Genomic DNA, 19,115 nt, shown 5'->3' on the forward strand with positions numbered 1-19,115 from the left:
AGACTAGTAAAACTGTTAACCACCATGGCAAGGTTATCAGTTTCCATCATCTAGAAATCAAATTAGGAAATCAAATTTACTGCACATGATCACTGTATCATGAGGAGAGAAAAAAAGCACGGTGATGTTCCACAAGCATCATGTCAATCAATTCTAAGCTTCAACAAAAAAGATTGCTGAGATTGCGATGAAACAGAATGACAATCTTGTACCCCGAGGGCTGGATCATTAGACCATTTTTATTTTGTTCTTCTGGTTGAGTGAGCATGTTTATCTTTAATTGCACAAGACTTTTAAACCAGAAAATGCTGAACTGATTTACAATGGGTTGTTATTTTGTTTTGTGGCTTGCCACTTTTGGAAAATCTCATTAAAAATAATAAGAGGAATGAGGATATGGCCTGATATTCTGGAAACTCCTGGCTTAAACATTTTAATTGAACATGGGCAAATTCCCTGGGTTAGGTTTTGTTCATTTCCTTTTCTTTGTGTGCAGTTTTTTTTTTTGTCTCCTTTACATTCTTCTCATGCAACAAAAGTAGTTCCAACAGAAACTGCAAGCAGATCATGGTTTCTGTTTCCGGAATTAGGTCTATCAAGAAGGTACAGATAGTCCTCGACTTATGACCACAATTGAGCCCAAAATTTATGTGACTGAAAGAGTTGTTAAGTGATTTTTGACCCATTTTGCGACCTTTCTTGCCATAGTCGTTAAGGGAATCACAGCAGTGGCTAAGTTGGTAACACAACTGTTAAGTGAATCTGGCTCCCCCATTGACTTGGCTTGTCAGAAGTTTGCAAAAGGAGATCACAACCGTCCTAAATATGAGTCAGTTGCCGAGTGTCTGAATTTTGATCATGTGACCATGGGGATGCTACGACAGTCGTGTGAAAACAGTCCTAAGTCACTTTTTTTCAGGACTGTTGTAACTTCAAATGGTCCCTAAACAAACTGTCATAAGCCAAGGACTATCTGTATCACATATTGCACCCTCTGAATTAATGTTCCTCCTAATTCAGTAGTCTTTGGATGTGTTCAAACTAGAGATTTCCCCAAATTCCAGTCCTAAAATGCTAGGCCCAAGATTGAGGAAATCTTTTGATTTACCTGGCATTCTGAATAACACGATTTTTCTATTGCTGACGTTTTCTATGGTCTAAATAGTTAACCTGCTCTTTTTTCCTTCTCCTTAACAGGATGACTACATCAAGAGCTGGGAAGATAATCAGCCAGTAGATGAGGGTAATTTTTTTTTCTTTGATTAGTGCTTATTTTTTTAGTGTTGTTGCCTCCAAGGAAAGAATGGCTGGAGTTGCTTGGAAAGAAAGGTTTTTCATCAAATCACTGAGAATGAGGGGAAATTTAACTGAGATGGTTCATCTCATTTGCTTGTTATCCACTCTGTAAACGTTTGAAAATAATTGCATGCCAAGATGATCTGCTTTCTTCTGCTTTATCAGCTATAGGTCCCAGTTTACATAATGCAACATTCTTTGTGGATGAAGGTTATTATTTTCCATTTTATCTTTAAAGTTTGGTATTTCTCTTTTGGAAAAGAGCCAATTCAAATATTAGGATATATCAAGTGCCAGGAGTCAAAATGGATTCCAATTTTTCTTCTATGTATTTAAAATCCATCTCTATTTGTGATTTTATATTTTCTAGTAATACATTTAGCATCCATTTCTTTTTCCAATTGTCTTGGAAACACTCTTGTTGTATATTATATATTACAACAGAACACAGAGGCTTGCAGTTTTCCTTGTGTTAATTTAATTGCATTTCTCTCTAACAATATGCTGTTGAATATTTGTACTATTTGCTATAAACAATAATTTAAAAAATCCTGCGCACATTAGCTTTGCATTTTGAACTCCAGAGTTCAAAACGGTCCAACTTCCATCCATATACAATGTACCTGTTATTGTGTATCGTCAAAATGAATTGGGACTTGAGCACAAGTTATTCTGCTGTTTCTTTCCCTGCTCTGGAATTCAATAGACTTGGCTGTCCATGTTCATACTCAGTTATATTCTGAGTGAATTTGGATTGTGTTCCAGGTTTTAATAGACATCCTATAAATGTCTATTCAAAAGTAAGCCCTGTTGTTTTTAATGGGGATTACTCCCTGTTAGATTATTGTGCAACTGAAGTGCTAGTCTTTGTTTGTTAAGTGTGGTGGGACCGCAGTAAGCCACCAATTTAGGTTTTTTGGTGGGGCAGGTGTTTAGTATTAGTATTAGTAGTACTAATGCTAATGCTAATGCTAATACTAATACTAATAAAGTTGGAAGGGACCTTGGAGGTCATCTAGTCCAACCCCCTGATCAGGCAGGAAACGCTATACTATTTCAGACAAATGGCTGTCCAGTCTCTTCTTAAAAACTTCCAGTGTTGGAGCACTCACAGCTTCTGGAGGCAGGTTGTTCCACTGGTTAATTGTTCTAACTGTAAGGAAGTTTCTCCTTAGTTCTAGGTTGCTTCTCTCCTTCATTAGTTTCTATCCGTTACTTCTTGTCCTGCCTTCAGGTGCTTTGGAGAATAGCTTGACTCCCTCTTCTTTGTGGCAGCCCCTGAGATATTGGAACACTGCTATCATGTCCCCTCTCGTTCTTCTCTTCATTAGACCAGACATACCCAATTCCAGCAGCCGTTCCTTATATACTTTAGCCTCCAATCCCCTGATCATTTTTGTTCCTCTACTCTGTACTCTTTCTAGAGTCTCAACATCTAGTAAAACTGAATGGCAAAAATAAAGATTTTCAAGCCCCAAAAGAAATTTGTTCATCACAAGGCTTACTTTATTGATAAGTCAATACCAATACTGAAGGGAAGAGAGAACATTCTTCAGACAGTTTAACCAAATAAATAACTGTCTGTTGTTTGGAAAGAATCCATTGTTGCCTGAAATTTGGACAAAACCTGATTCCCTGAGTTTTGTCCATTAAATTAGGTATCTGTGAAACCAACATTCATTATACTGAAAGTTTACTATATTGAAAAAGAGTCACATTGATCTAAATGATTTATTCCCAGGAAGTTAAATTTAGTCCCAAATAAACCCAACCAAGCATTTTATTTTATTTATTTATTTAATTAAATTTATATCCCGCCCTTCTCCTTGCGGACTCAGGGCGGCTAACAATCAGATAAAAATACATAAGCATAAGGTTAAACCAGTGATGGCGAACCTTTTAGAGACCGAGTGCCCAAACTACAACCCCAAACCCACTTATGCATCGTCGGGTGCCAGGTGCGTGTGGCCCATTGGGTGGGCGTGGCCCATTGAGTGGGTGTGGCTGCGGTGGTAACAGCAGACTGGGTGGGACTAAAAAGTTCAATCAATCAATTCCAACTTTGCAAGATCTTTTTTTTTCCCGCGAGGTTGAAATTGACTGATTGATTGAACCTTTTTTTTTTGTACATGGCAGCGGAGGCCTAAAGCGAAAAGGTTTTATAAAACCCAGCTGAAGGCCTAGGACTGGGGCGACGGTGCGTGTGCCCACAGAGAGGGCTCTGAGTGCCGCCTCTGGCACCCGTGCCATAGGTTCGCCACCACTGGGTTAAACTAATCGTGTTGGACATTCTCCAAAATCCTAGTCCTGGGAAAAAACAAGTTTCTCCATTACAAAAGTATCTCAAGGCCCACCAAAACAGAAAAGACATCTTCAGCACTGATTGAATAGGGTGGCTGAACCAACCTGTTGCTATCTACCAAGCCAACAAGAAAGGTTTACTGATGCAATGTAACTTCACCAGTTCTATTCTGGTTCTGGAGCTCATAAGATCCTAACTAGGTGCTCTGCTTATCGAAGACATATGCATGTACTTTGAATTCTGAAAATATTTACTGTGATCATGGACAATGCCCACTGATGGAGATTTGACAAGGCTAGTGGCTGTGGGAACGGGATTGTGGTTTATGTGAATGATGGAAGCCAACCATTTTTATATCTGTGCACTTTATATTTTTTATACAGGTTATAGTTTACTTGGCTTCCTTTCCTGCTGCCATGTAATTGCTTGGATCGTGTGATTTCACAATCAGTTGATCCAAAAATTCTGAGTGGGTGTACAATGTAGGAAATGAGACGTTTGTTCAGCAGAAATAAAGAACTGAGTTTTGAGTAAATGCCCACATTGTAAAAAAAACAAAAAACAAATAAAATAGGGTGGGAGAACATTTTATGGAAGAAATGAAATGTTGCTTTTAACCATTTAGTCATGTCCGTCTCTTGGTGACTTTATAGGCCAGTGTTCTCCATGCTACCCTGTCAAGCACAGCTTCTTTCAATTGTATTGCATCGGGTTTGATGTTATTAAGCCAGCATGTTCTTTGCTTGCCCCTTCTTCTGTGGCCACTAACCGTACATAAGAAGATAATGTAAAATGAATGGATTGATTGATGATTTCCTTAAAGATACGACTGGTCTGTAGGATAGCATTCTTGGGAGACCCAATGCCACGGGTACCCATTTGGCCATTTTTCCTGTTCAGTTTTTGATTTAAAAATGAATTATTTCATTTTTAAAAAACGAATACTATAAAATACTATATAAATGAATAATATAAAGTAACTGCATTGTACAGTATTGGCTTTATGTATATGTAGCTTTACTGTTCATATACATTACAGTCAAATAAGCTGCTTAGAAGTGCAGAGAACACAGCTATATTTATTCATTTGTTTATATTTTCTCTTTCACTTATTTCTAAACTACCTTTGATAACTTGGCATGTTTATAACGTGACAAACAATTCCTTACATGGTTCAGCTTAAATTTGTTCAGAGCTTTGTATCTTAAATTTAATACAACTTTGAGCTGAATTTGGAAAACCACGGACAGACATGTATTTTAAATACAGGTTGTCCTCGACTTACAACAGTTCATTTAGTGACCATTCAAAGTTAAAAAGATACTAAAAAAATGACTTATGGCTGTTTTTCACACTTATAGCACCCCCATGGTCACGTGATCCAAAGTCAGACACTTAGCAATATATTTATGATGGTTGCAATATCCTGGAGTCATGTGATTACCTTTGGTGATCTTCTGACAAGGAAAGGCAATGGGGAAAGGCAGATTAACTTAACAAACTTGTTACTAACTTAACGATTGCAGTGGTTCACTTAACAAATGTGGCGAGAAAGATTGTAACATAGAGTAAAACTCACTTAACAACTGTCTCACTTAGCAAAAGAAATTTTGGGCTCAATTGTGGTCGTAAATCAAGGACCACCTGTATTAGGAATGATGTAGTCACAATGCTAGGTATCCCTTAGTAGCTAAGATGCTAACTGTTATACCAGTTGAATCTTCTGACTGCTCTTCAGGGATAGTCTCGTATAAAATCCACTGCAGTAGTCAAGACAAATTATAACCAGGTCTGGCTAACTGTTGGCAGGTGCAGTTTTCATAAAATTGATCAGCACCATTGAAATTTAGTATCTGGCTGGTACTCTTTTGGTCCTGTAAGTTGAAAGACTGTACAAACATTTCAATAATTTTTAATAGGTAATGTATAAAGAAAAAAAAATCTTTCTGAAAAGGTTGATTTTTAAGATGTCTGAAGAAAAGGAGAAAGATGGCTCTTTAGCTTCTGATGCCTTCCAGATGACAGCTTCATCTTCTAATAGTTTCTGAGTTATATGGCAGATCCAGAAGAATAATTAATTGTTTCTAAACAGTTTTGAAAGTTCCCAATAAAGGTGGAATATCAGAATCTGCCCATCAAGTCCAACATTGTATAACTCCAGTAGCATTAGTTGACTAGCTAACTAAATTCCTAGATACCAGATTGACCATGGATGGGAGCTCTATTCCATGCAGAAATCTATTGGGTAAAGAAAAATTACTGTAGAAGATCTTAGAGACTAGACAGACCAAGCATTTATCTCAGTACAAAGCTGTGAGAATGTCTAGGTTCATCAAGTACTGGCATTGCCAGACTTGGTATGTGTTTTTTTTTTAAAGAACTTCCAGGGCAAAAATGAAGAGGAAGCATTCAATCACTAATCCTTTCATTTCTCTTAGTTTATGAGATTCAGTTCAATCTAAAACATGTCTTGATTTTTGTGGGATGTTAGGGTTTTTTTCCCCTGAGCTTCAGAAAATTCTGCAAGAGCATCTGCCTGACGGCCTTTCTGTGCCTGTAACATTTGCTGGCTACAAACTGACAAATTCTCTTATTTTGCCAATGAAACTGGGAAGTCTAAAGCTAGATCTGAGTATTGTTTGTGATCCAAATCTAGCAATTATTGTGGGTAATTAACTGGAAGACCTGCAAATTAGAAGTATTGGTTCACCTCAAGAGATTTGTGCTGTCAGTAGAATATGATATTATGGATAAGCATTGTCATGCTGTGGCAGATATGTCCTCAGTCAGTGGCTACCTGCCTTTGGGAGACTTCTGATAAACAGATTAGTCTTGCTGGATCAGAGCAAATTTCTTATATTTCTTGACTGAATCATTCTTCTTCTTCTTCTTGTGCCTTATCCGTTATCGGACGTTGGCGATCATGTTGGCGATCCTGTTTTTATCAGTAACCGCACGAAAAAGTGCTGCTGAGTTTTGTCCAAACCAGTCCCTTAGATTTTGAAGCCACAATGTTCTTCTTCTGCCTGGACCTCGTTTGCCTTCAATCATTATGATTGCTTAAATTTTGAGCCTAAAAGTCACAGATCCAGATTGAGATGTTCATGGCTATGCTCAAGATGGTTTGGCTTTTATCCATAGTTACTGTTTCCTTTTTTTAAAAAAAAAACTGAACTATCAAATGGGTTATGATTGCAGATGGGAAACAATGCAACAGATCCCCTTACATTAATTCTGGTGGGAATCATATAAGAATTCATGACTTTCCAATATTGTGACTCAGCAAATGCTTGACCACAAAGAAATATGTCAATATAAAATAGTGTTTTTTAAACTTGGGCAATTTGCTGGCTGGGGAATTCTGGGAATTGGAGTCCACACTTCTTAAGGTTGCCAAGTTTGAGAAACAGTGGTTTCCAGATATTTACTCTGTGCAAAACCAAGAAACCTTTGGATTTGTGAGTGAGCATCTCCATGTAAGGATGTGGATCCGCTTATTTACCTATTAACCAAATATTCAGAAGTGCACTCAGCTAGCGAATGCAAGTCCTTGACATCTCCTACACTGAACAAATGCAATTTCCTCCATAGCATTTTAGCTGATATTGAAATAGGAGCAGGATATAAATTCAGCACATGAATGAATAAATGTGGGTGCATCATTTGAATATTAAATGGCAGCCAGGGTGTTAGAAAAAGAAAACACATTTGACAGTCAGGCCATTTTTAAATCAAATATAAAGTGACTTCCAGTTCCTGAGATTGTTGTATAAAACAGCACTAGATGTAACAGACCACTAGATATACCTTGGCCAATGGATCTCAGTGGAAAGTGATATATTAAAGGAAATTGAACGGCGTGTTAAATGTGGTTGCCAGGCATTCGGCAAGCCTAGCGTAATTTTCAATAACCTCCCCCTCAATCTTTAAGAGAAAAGTTTTCGATCAGTGTGTGCTACTTGCTCTTAATATATGCCAGGGAAACATGGACATTAACCTCACCATTGATACAAAAGCTATGAGTGGCGCAAAGAGCCATGGAAAGATACATGCTCGGCATCACTAGACAAGATAGAAAGACCTGCACATGGATTAGAGAAGAAACTAAAGTATATACGAAATAATCAAGAGAGTAAAAAATTGCAATGGAAATGGGCTGTCATATAGCAAGAAGAACCGATGGCAGGTGGACCAAGGCAGTCATAGAATGGATCCCACTTGATAAAAAGAGCCCAGGAGAGAGACCTAAAACAAGACGGATCAACAACATCAGCAAGTATTGAGGGCCCAATTGGCACAAGGAAGCTCGGGACCATGTTGGTTGTTAACATGTGGAAGAGACCTTCATCCTGCAATGGATAGACAATGGCTAAAATGATGATGATGATGACTATGTAACTAGGATTGCCTGCAGTATGTTAGACGACAGTCTAGGTTAGGGGTGTCAAACTGCTGGCCTGTGGGCTGGACGCGTCATGCGGAAGCAGTGCCCACCCCATTGCTGGCAATGGCAAAACAGTCCCGATACGTCATGTGACGTCACATGACATTGTGAGTTTGACATGTCTGGTCTAGGTGAAGGTGCTCCAGAAAAGATTAAGCAGGTCAACCTATTCTCCAAAGCACCAGAAAGCAAGACAAGAAGCAATGGATGGAAACTAATCAAGGAGAGAACCAACCTAGAACTAAGGAGAAATTTCCTTGCAGTTAGAACAATTAATCAGTGGAACGACTTGCCTCCAGAAGTCGTGGATATTCCAAGACTGGGGTTTTTAAAGAAGAGATTGGACAACCATTTGTCTGAACTGATACAGGGATTCCTGCTTGAGCAGGGGGTTGGACTAGAACAGGGGTAGGCAACCTCGGCTCTTTTATGACTCATGGAATTCTGGGAGTTGAAGTCCATGAATCATAAAAGAGCCGAGGTTGCCTACCCCTGGACTAGAAGACATCCAAGATCCCTTCTAACTCTGTTATTCCATTAGGACAAGTGATATTTTGGATCCTAAACTTAGTGTAGGATGACACATGTTCTCTTTGCCTCTTGCTTTAGGTCTGGACACCACAAAAGATCCTTGCCAGAAGATCAAATGCAGCCGGCATAAGGTGTGCATTGCCCAGGGTTACCAGAGGGCCATGTGCATCAGTCGCAAAAAACTGGAGCACAGGTAAGGAATCCATTAATTTATACATTAATCCCTGACTGGGTGATTTGATTATTCAGATATTTTTTGATATACAGGAGGTCCTCGACTTACAACAATTCATTTAGTGACCATACAAAGTCACAACAGCACTGACTGTTTTTCACACTTACGACCATTGCGGCATCCTCATGGTCACATGATCAAAATTTGGATGCTTGGCAACTGACTCACATTTATGATGGTTGCAGTGTCCCAGGGTCCTGTGATCCCCTTTTGTGACCTTCCGACAAGCAAAGTCAACGGGGAACCCAGATTCACTTAACAACCGTGTTACTAACAAGCACGGTGATTCACTTAACAGCTGTGGCAAGCAATGTCATAAAATGGGGCAAACTTAACAACTTAACAACATTCTTGCTTAGCATCAGAAATTTTGGACTCCAATGTGTTAGTAAATCGAGGACTACCTGTAATCAGACATTTTAAGGCCAGTTGGATTCACAGCCACTCGAGAAAAGGTGGAGCTACTGATATTCAGTGCAGAAATAGCCAGTTCCTTCATATAATAGTCTTAGGCCAGGGGTCTTCAAATTCAGCCCTTTTATGACTCATAGACTTCAACTCCCAGAATTCCTCAGCTATGCTGGCTGAGGAATTCTGGGAGTTGAAGTCCATGAGTCATAAAAGGGCCGAGTTTGAAGACCCCTGGTCTAGGCCAGGGGTCTGCAACCTTGACAACTTTAAGACTTGTGGACTTCAGCTCCCAGAATTCCTCAGCCAGCATAGGAATTCTGGGAGCTGAAGTCCACAAGTCTTAAAGTTGTCAAGGTTGTAGACACCTTGTCTAGGCCAGTAGTTCTCAACCTGTGTGTTCCAGCGCACAGGTGTGGCATGGGATTGTTTCTTGTATGCCAGGATATTTTTGTCTTGTGTTATTTTTTTCAAATTTTTGTTTTGTATTATGTATGTTCTATATAATCCATATATTCAATACAATGCAGATATTTTAGAAAATGTATATCTTCCTCTTGAACTATATCTTACCCAATTAAAAAAGCATATATACAATTAATAATTTTCTGGTGTAACACAGAACTCCTACTATATCAAATATTGTGCCATGGATTCGAGAAGGTTGAGAATCATTGGTCAGGGCAAGGAGAAAAAAAAATCAACTCTTGACTTTGGGATTTGAGGATTAGATTGGATTTGTCCAGAGAAATATTGTAGCTTTTTAAACATAAGGTTATTTACACTTAACAACTTTAAAAATTAAGAGAAGAATATTATTAATATTTTAAGGTTTTTAAAAGATTTTGTTATTTGTTCAAACTTAGTGAGAGGTTGTCGCCCTGCTATTATGTCTACACTAAAACAAAGTGGCAGGTCATTTTTGTTATAAGTTTATTTGATATATTTTGGCCACTTTTAATTTGTTTTACTGTTTTCTTTCCCTTTTTAATGTTTGCATTTTAATGTTTGATTTTGAAATTTAATAAAGATATATAGAAAAGAGAGAGGGAGAGTAAGAGAACTGGTCCCAATTCAGTGTCACTTGGGCAAGATGGGTGAGGTAGAAATGTGATGGATGGATGGATGGATGGATGAATGAATGAATTCTGGGTTTATAGATGATGTTGGATTTCTATTTCATCGTTCCTTAGGGTTAGGGTTAGGCTGTATGCAGTATTAGCCAAGTCAAGAGTTAGCACAGTATCTCAAGTGCCACATTTTATGTCTCTTAAACCCTCCCTTCCCACTTCAAATCAGAGGACTGATATTTTTGGTCCCATTCCCCCCTGAATGACTTAGAGGAGGTGGTAAGAAGTTGTACTTTTTAGACCTCTTTTGATGCCTAACATCTGAGGAACCAAGATTGGGAGAAATTCAAAGTTATTCCTTCTGTTTGATAAAAAGTGTTAATGATGTTTGCCATCTACTGCTGTTGCTCTCCCTGCCTTGGAATCTGGGAGCATGTATACTTTTACTGCTGAAGGAAACCAAATAGTGCCACATTCTGTCCTGCATAAATAAAAGGAATGCCAACCTCTCATCTTATAGCTTTTTAAAGTTAAGGGGGGGGAGTCAGAGAAAGCTGTGTGCTGCACACTTTTACCCATGGCTGAGACACAGAATGGGACAACTTTCCACAGCCAACTCACCAAGGCCGACTTGCCATGGCTAACTCGCCAGCAGGACAACTCGTGGGACAATTCAGCAAATACAAAAGTTGAATTAATTTTGACAGAACCGTGGCCAATAATAATAAAATAAAGAAAGTCAATCCAGAAATACAAGAGCTACAATAATTTCAACAAAAACGTGGTCACCAATATAATAAAAGTAATTGAGTGAAATGATTAGTAAAGCATTGAATGGCAAGTTGAGACACCTTCTGCTGCTTCACATGGACTTCCAGACTCATTCAACGAAGTTCACTTGCCTCTTCTTTCTCCTTAAAGACAGCCTTGTCTCTTCCACCATGATTAAATCATGTGGTTGAAAGCTTAGAGATAAAATATTGCCTTTCACTGCTGCTATGAAAGACTTTCCTCGGTATGTGTCTGTTCTCTTCAGTTCCACGAGACAACTTTAGTCAACCTGATGTCTTTTGGAGGTGTCGAGATTACAGCCTCCATAATTCCCATTTTCATGCTGCTTGGGAATCTGTGAAGCTGTACTCACAACACGTCTGGAGAGCACCCGGTTGGGAAAAGACAGCCCTTGGTGACTTCTCTTCAAGGGTGTTAACATTGCAGTAATAATAATAATAATAATAATAATAATAATAATAATAATAATAATAATAATAATACCACCATTGGCATTGACAAATTCGCCATTAGTCAATTGCAAAAGGCGTCCTTACTAGGAACTGCTTCCATCCTGCGACGATATCTGTAATACCATCAAACATCCACATCTGCCTATCCCAGGTCCTGGGTAAGGACTCGATAGGTAGACAAAATGCCAAATCCAGTCTGAACATCTGGCTGACTGTGCGATGATCCATAATAATAATAATAATAATAATAATAATAATAATAATAATAATAATGATGATGATGATGATGATGATGATGATGATGATGATGATGATGATGATGATGATGATGATGATGATGTTGGAAGGGACCTTGGAGGTCATCAGTAAGATCCTCTGTGCCCTTTCTGGAGCTTCCTCCTCCAGACTGTGAATTGGGGGGAATCTCACCTTCCCAAACCCTCGAGAAGGAGAGAAGTTGATCTTGGCCATGCTTTAATGTGCGTTGCTCTTTTTCTTTTCTCTCTGTCTGGTGTACCGGCACAGAATCAAACAGCCTGCCGTGAAGCTCCATGGAAACAAGGAGAACTTGTGCAAACCCTGTCACATGACCCAGCTTGCCTCCGTCTGTGGCTCTGACGGCCATACTTACAGCTCTGTGGTAAGGAAGAAAACCATATTCGGCACTGAAAATAAGCAGGGATGGGGAGGAGAGAGAGAGAGAGAGAGAGAGAGAGAGAGAGAGAGAGAGAGAGAGAGAGAGAGAGAGAGAGAGAGAGAGAGAGAGAGAGAGAGAGAGAGAGAGAGAGCTTTGGGTTTGCAGAGAATCAGCCTACTTTATAACAGTTTGGAGGTTTTTCTTGGGATCAGTGAGAGGATCTGAACTTTTGCATGTACAGGTAGTCCTCAAATTACGAGGACAATTGAACCCAAAGTGTATGTTGCTAAGTGAAACACTTGCCAAGTGAGTTTTGCCCCATTTTACGAATTTTCTTGCCACAATTGTTAAGTGAATCATTGCATCTGTTAAGCTAGTAACCCGGTGGTTAAGTGAATCTGGCTTCCCTATTGACTTTGCTTGTCAGAAGGCTGCAAAAGGGCATCATGTGATCCCGGGACATTGCAACCGTCATAAAAATCAACCAGTTGTCAAGCGCCTGAATTTTGATCATGTGCCCATGGGGATGCTGCAACGGTTGTAAGTGTGAAAAATGGTCATAAGTCACTTTTTTCAATGCCCTTGTAACTTTGAACGGATATAAGTTGAGGACTACCTGTAGGGGCCTGTTGCAATGGCCTATCAGTTAGAATTCCATTCTTGAACTAAGTATGTAAACACTTTGTATGGGTAAAGCATTCCGTTTTTAACAGAGTCATGTGTTACTCTTATTGCTTCTGTCCATTTCTTTGCCTATCTCTTTTACCCTCACAACAATCTCTGTGAGATACATTTGGCTGGAGAAGAGGCCCAAAGGGAGGGAAAAAAACCTCACTATTCTCAAGGTGTTTAGATTTCAATTCCAACCACTCTTGACTAACATGTTAGAGCAGACATGTCAAACTCGCGACGTCATGTGACGTCGCACAACGTATCGGGATGGTTTTGCCATTGCCAGCAATGGGGTGGGCGCGGTTTCCAGACGATGCATCCGGCACGCAGGCTGGCAGCTTGACACCCCTGTGTTAGAGGAATTTGGGAAATTGTTATTCAAAATACCTGGAGGCTCCAGATTGCCTGACCATGCACTAATTGCATTGTCTCATTCCCTTTGCAACCACCCTGAAGTTACCCTGAAGTAATGTTCAAATTGCTTCTTTCAGCAGGCTGTTTTTACATATCCACTACTAGATGTATGGGTTTTGATGAGGGGAATCAAAACTCTAGCGAATCTTAATTCTTAGCAGCTGTAGAATATTAAAGAAAAGCTTAATCTGTTTAATTTCTGCAGGCTCAGCTGCATTTTGAAGGCACAGAAATGAGAGAACGGGAGCATTGACATCCTGATAACAAATTACCACAACCTTTCAATTTAGAGTGGTGTAGAGTGGCCCATTGAATTTGCAGTTTCCTGTGGCAGTTGCTGTACCGATTGCTCATGTCTGAAATTGGATCAAATGTTTTCTCCTGGGCCAGCATCCTCGCAAAGTTGCTTTAAGAGTAAAAATGTGATCCCAGGAGGAAAAGTGATATATAAATGTAATAAATCAACTTGATCTGTCTGTCACAAGCTCTTGGTCATGTGGAAAGCTTGGTTCTATCGCTTGTTAAGTCCTGTTTGATGAGAAAGGAAGCTCAAGAGAATTGATATTTGAAATTTTCTTCTGCGCTCTAGAACTTGGGAGGACTTTTTGACATCCAAAAACGTGAAGCACTTGTCACTTTATCACTGCTAAATAAATGATTACTTTTATATTAGCAGAGATACCAGAACTGGTGTTATGCAATAATATTAAAGTTAACCACATAACACCTATTGTATTTTTGCTTATAATAACAACTATGGTTCTTTTGTCAAGAGATAAGCAGTGTAAAGAATTATACATATGTAATAATATATAAAGTGCGGGAGAGGATATAAGTTCCTGTAGATGTCTTCAATTTTCTAGGAGAAAATTGCCAATGAACATCAGTGATCTTGATTAGAAAAAAAAGGAGTTTGTGTTCATATGTTGGCATCAAGATGACAAACATCATCCCTTGGGGGGTGATAGCAACAATTAAAAATAGATTTGTTTAACTGGAATACATCATAGGTAAAGCTAATTCTTTTCAAGTAGATGGATACCGTGTTTCCCAAAAAATAAGACCAGGTCATATATTAATTTTTGCTCCAAAAGACACATTAGGGCTTATTTTCCGGTTAGGTCTTATTTTCGGGGAAATACGGTACTAAATGTGTCCATCTGGCTGAGGATCTTAACTGGGGCTTATTTTGAGGGTAGGGCTTATTTTGGGGAAAACACGGTAGCAATAGCCCAGAAATTTTTGGGCAAAGCAGATATCTTGAATAATGACGCAGGAGTATACTTAGAATGCTGAAAAAAAAGTTTTTTGCATGCCTTACATTATATTCAGGACAATCCGCCTTATATTATAATGGGACTTCCCGAATCAAAGCTTATTTGGATAACCCCACTGTGATGTGCTGGCCTATTTTTTTTTCCTTCTGGCTAAGGGAGTGAGGGGATAAGCTTTTAACTCCTGCTATCAATATGGAGTCTCTTGTGAAGAATTATCTTCCCCTGATGGACAACTTAAATTAGTGTATTCTTTCTACTACAAGCAAAGACCCAGATACGTTTAACTCCTACAGTATATCAAGCTGGGCCATGCCAGTCTAATTAAAGCTCATTATAATCAGCTATTGACCAAAGCAACCATTGGATTACTTTTTATGGGGCTGAAGATTGTTTTCAACCAGACAAAGGATCATAATACTTTCATGCTCACCAGCTCATATATGTTTCAAGATAGAGCAGATACCTGCTTCCTTCACACTATAATATTATTTGTATAATGTCTCTTTCTTGTTCTTTTTTTTCCTGAGTTAAAAACACCTTAGTACACAAGCATTTCAGGCAGACAAGGTCTGTATACTGCTTGGCCATATGTCAGAAACTTTTTGGTCTGGTGGTTAAGCTACCAGGCTAGAAACGGGATGACTGTGAGTTCTAGTCCTGCCTTAGGCGTGAAAGCCAACTGGGTGATTGCTGGGTCCCGGGGTCAAGGGATCCTCTTTGGTGACCTTCTGACAAGCAAAGTCAACGGGGGAAGCCGGATTCACTTAACAATCGGGTTACTAACTTATCAACTACAGTGATTCACTTAAGAACGGTGGCAAGAAAGAGCGCAAAATGAGGCAAAATTCACTTAACAACTGTCTCACTTAGCAACAGAAATTTTGGGCTCAATTTTGGTCATACGTCGAGGACCAGGTATGTACGCCACCTAGAATTATATAGAAAATAAATAAATATTTATGTAGAGATATAAATAAATAAATAATAAATACATAAATACATAAATAAATATACCTGCTGCCAACAGACGTCCCTCTTCCCATTCATCCCATATAAGCAGTGTTTTGTCCTGTGGAACACATCTACCATCTCATTCAGTGTAACTTACTTGTCATTTTCTAGGTCTGACACCCACCCTCAGGGCATCATAACTTATTGAAATGCTTGTGCTCAGGTCAACCAACGACTGGCAGATGTGTTTACAGCTTGCAGGAAAGGAGCAGTTCGGTTTGTAATTATGCATCTACGAACGTTGGGAAGCCTTAGTGCGATTCGTTCCAAATAGGGGACACAGCAAGACATTTCATTTGGGAAGATTAACTTTTAAGAAGATTCATTATTCCTTGCTTTGAGTTCCTCGTGGCTTGAAATTTAAATAATAAAGCCGTAACAGGATCAAAAAGGCAGCCTGCTACTAAATCCTTCCCGTAAAATCTGCCCCTGGAATTTATAAAGTCTGAGTGAAGAACGTTCCATATTGTCAAAAACATTGAAGGAGGACAACTGTGTTACTCTTCTGATATATTGCTGGACAGTAAAGCCTCAGATGTATGTTTTAGGAATGTTCATGCTTTGTGTTGGTAAACAACCTTGAGTTTAAGTTTGGACAATGGATAAATATGTATAAGAATAGTAATAATGCTGACACAGAACAAAAGAAAGTCACAAGAAATACAGAATCAGTTGAGGATTGATTTATAAAGATCTTTGTGGGTACTTGGACCTCTTCCCATTTCTTTAACAATCTAGACTTTTTCAGATGTAGTGGTGAGTTGTAAAGTTCCAAATGATCTTGCCAAAGGTGATCAATCACATTCAGATGTAGGGTGAAGGAACTATTTGGTTAAACTTGTGGGAAATCATATTATGAATATAAAGAGAGCCACAAGGCATTTGTTTCAGAACATTGCTTCATTTTCAAAACAAAGAACCAAGAATTGTTTTGAGATTTCTCTCTCTCTCTTCCCCCCCCCCCACCTCTGTCAAGGACTATATGGGTCTGTGGCATTGCTGACACTGCCACAGAAATATTGAATATATTTCAGAATTGATGAAAGAAAGTTTTACAATGAATTCGGGTGTATCAGTTGTATTAAAGCAAATGCAAGCAGGGATGCTTATTCACCTTATACAAAAAGACAGACAAGAGGTCTCTTTCCTATAACGGTAACTAGAAGGATTTTTTTTCCTGGCATTTGTAGATGATTTTTCAAAATATGTTTGTTCATTTATTTGTTTATTTGTCAATTTAATGAAGCTAACAACTCCATGAAGGCTCTGGTGTACAAGATAGATAGATAGATAGATAGATAGATAGATAGACAGACAGACAGACAGACAGACAGACAGACAGACAGACAGACAGACAGACAGACAGACAGACAGATAACCTTTATTATCATTTTTCCTGTGGGCACAATGGCATACATTAAAAATGAAATTTAGTTGCTTCCTCTCAAAGTGTACACATACATAACACACATTTAAAACATACTATATACAACATATGTATAGACCTACACCCTTACATATAAGTAACATATAAATAATATATAAATATTATTCGCTGTTATAATATATAGCAAGGAACAGTTTATAAAGAAAAAAAATGATATATGTTCAAACAGCAAAAGCTATTCCAACTAACTTGCAATTTCCTGTCAAGGAGTTTCCACTCACTGTAGCCCAAAGCCGGAGGGAAGAAAAGGTTTTTTTGAAAGACCTGATAAATGCAATTATTACCCAAAGGAAAAAAAAATACAAAGCACAATGGGTATGTGGTCAGAGTGAGCAATAAATTTGGAGGAAATCTTAAGATTTTGCATACTAATTATTTTTATTATTATATTGTGCTCGGCCACTGTAGCCAATAATATATCATAAATAGAATATACAAAAACTTTGTCACTATTCATAAAGACTTCTAGACAATATTGAGTAGTCCACCAGTGCCTGATTCAAAACCCATACAGGAGCTTGGATCCAAGAGGTATGCTTACATTCCCAAAGAAATGAAGGGCAAACTAAATTACAGAAATCATGAAGGAGTATATTTCTTAGCACTGATGATGTTATCTAGTTGGGTAATGAAACGTCTACAGGAAAACAACCAAGTAAAAGAGCTCCAAAAATCTCACAGTTCAATCCTGAGCTACAAAGATTCTCTTCTATTGGCATATTTCTGAGATGGACTGCAAAGGCTATGCCCAGTGATAGGATTCAGCTGGTTTGGACCGGTTCGGGAGAACCGGTAGCTAAATTGTGTTGAGTTCGGAGAACCGGCTGAATGCACACTGCTTCCGGAAGTCTGTTCTAGGCCTCAGAGGCCTAGGCCTGCATCCACGCAGAGAACCGGTTGTTCAGGTATTTGAATCCCACCGCTGGCTATGCCTTGATCTTGTTACAGAAATAGATTACACAGTATGGTGTACAATGATGACAGCAAACAATGTAGACATCCCGACTGCAAAGAAACAATACAATAGTCTCAGGAAGAATATGAGCCGGCCATTAATGGAGCAATCTGCTTCAAAAGATGGCGGGCTGTTTTTCACGAAAGTTTTTAAGCCGAAGATGATGATGTAGTGTAGTCGGTTTCCTGCAGCAGAAATGAGCTAGTCTTGTTGAAGAGAAGTCTCTTTGTGTTCTAAAAATGAATCCAGAGACAGACATATTTTAGTAGGACTATTTGTAAGATCTATTGAATTAATGGTATAGGTAAATTATCAACTATAAACATTTATATTTCTATGTGCATCAGTACATTGATATTGTGTCAGCCTATTGATCCCCACAATGAATGTATTTTATAGTAGAAAGATTTAGCAACTAGGATGATTAAAAATAATCTGTTACATGCTTATGCACGAATTTCTAGCTGTGGCATTAAATCTTTATCTTGTTCTAAAATTTAGATATGATACAGTACCTCAGGGTTTATAATCTGTTGAATTCATGTCTGGGCATTAGAGGATCACGTGAGTTGAGACTAAGGTGATCCTGACAGACTTTACAAGAGAATCAGCAAGGTCCCCTACCTTGAAGTCATTCTTATTTGATGGCCTGGTGCTTCTTGCTCATGTGACTTTTCTGTTTCTCTTTTACAGTGTAAACTGGAACAGCAGGCCTGTCTGACCAGCAAGCAGTTGACAGTGAAGTGTGAGGGTCAGTGCCCATGCACAAGTGAACATGGTCCAACTTCAGCCACTGATCTCAAGCAAGGTCAGACAAGCAATGTCTACTAAGAATGTGAATAATTGTATCCTCTCCTGTTCTCCACATTATGGCTCTGTAGAGCAGTATTTCTCAACCTTGGCAACTTTAAAATGTGTGGACCTCAACTCCCAGAATCTCCCAGCCAGAATGGGGATTCTGGAAGTTAAGTCCACACGTCTTAAAACTGCCAAGATTGAGAAACTCTGCTCTATAGACACACAGAATAAATAAGAACACAAATTAAGTATTGAACTGTATTCCATGGCTGATCTTTGCTGCCTCCACAAGACATTCTTTGCTCTATATATTGGTTGGTATCCTGGACAATATCACCATCTGAATATAGATGAAGTCAGTCTTCCAGTAATAT

At 38.8% G+C, this 19,115-nt stretch overlaps 1 protein-coding gene across 1 annotated transcript in view; it reads left to right on the forward strand.

Moving 5' to 3' along the window:
• The first annotated feature begins 567 nt into the window (after window positions 1-567).
• SPOCK2 (SPARC (osteonectin), cwcv and kazal like domains proteoglycan 2) overlaps window positions 568-19,115 on the forward strand; it is a 33,899-nt gene continuing 15,351 nt past the window's right edge. Inside the window, exons 1-5 of the mRNA XM_015827640.1 lie at window positions 568-603; window positions 1,198-1,243; window positions 8,652-8,766; window positions 12,056-12,170; window positions 18,637-18,751. Coding sequence (XP_015683126.1) covers window positions 568-603; window positions 1,198-1,243; window positions 8,652-8,766; window positions 12,056-12,170; window positions 18,637-18,751 — 427 coding nt within the window. The remainder of the gene's footprint in view (window positions 604-1,197; window positions 1,244-8,651; window positions 8,767-12,055; window positions 12,171-18,636; window positions 18,752-19,115) is intronic.

The sequence above is a fragment of the Protobothrops mucrosquamatus genome, unplaced genomic scaffold (assembly GCF_001527695.2).
Source record: "Protobothrops mucrosquamatus isolate PMUCROS unplaced genomic scaffold, P.Mucros_1.0 scaffold3827, whole genome shotgun sequence".
NCBI lineage: Eukaryota > Metazoa > Chordata > Lepidosauria > Squamata > Viperidae > Protobothrops > Protobothrops mucrosquamatus.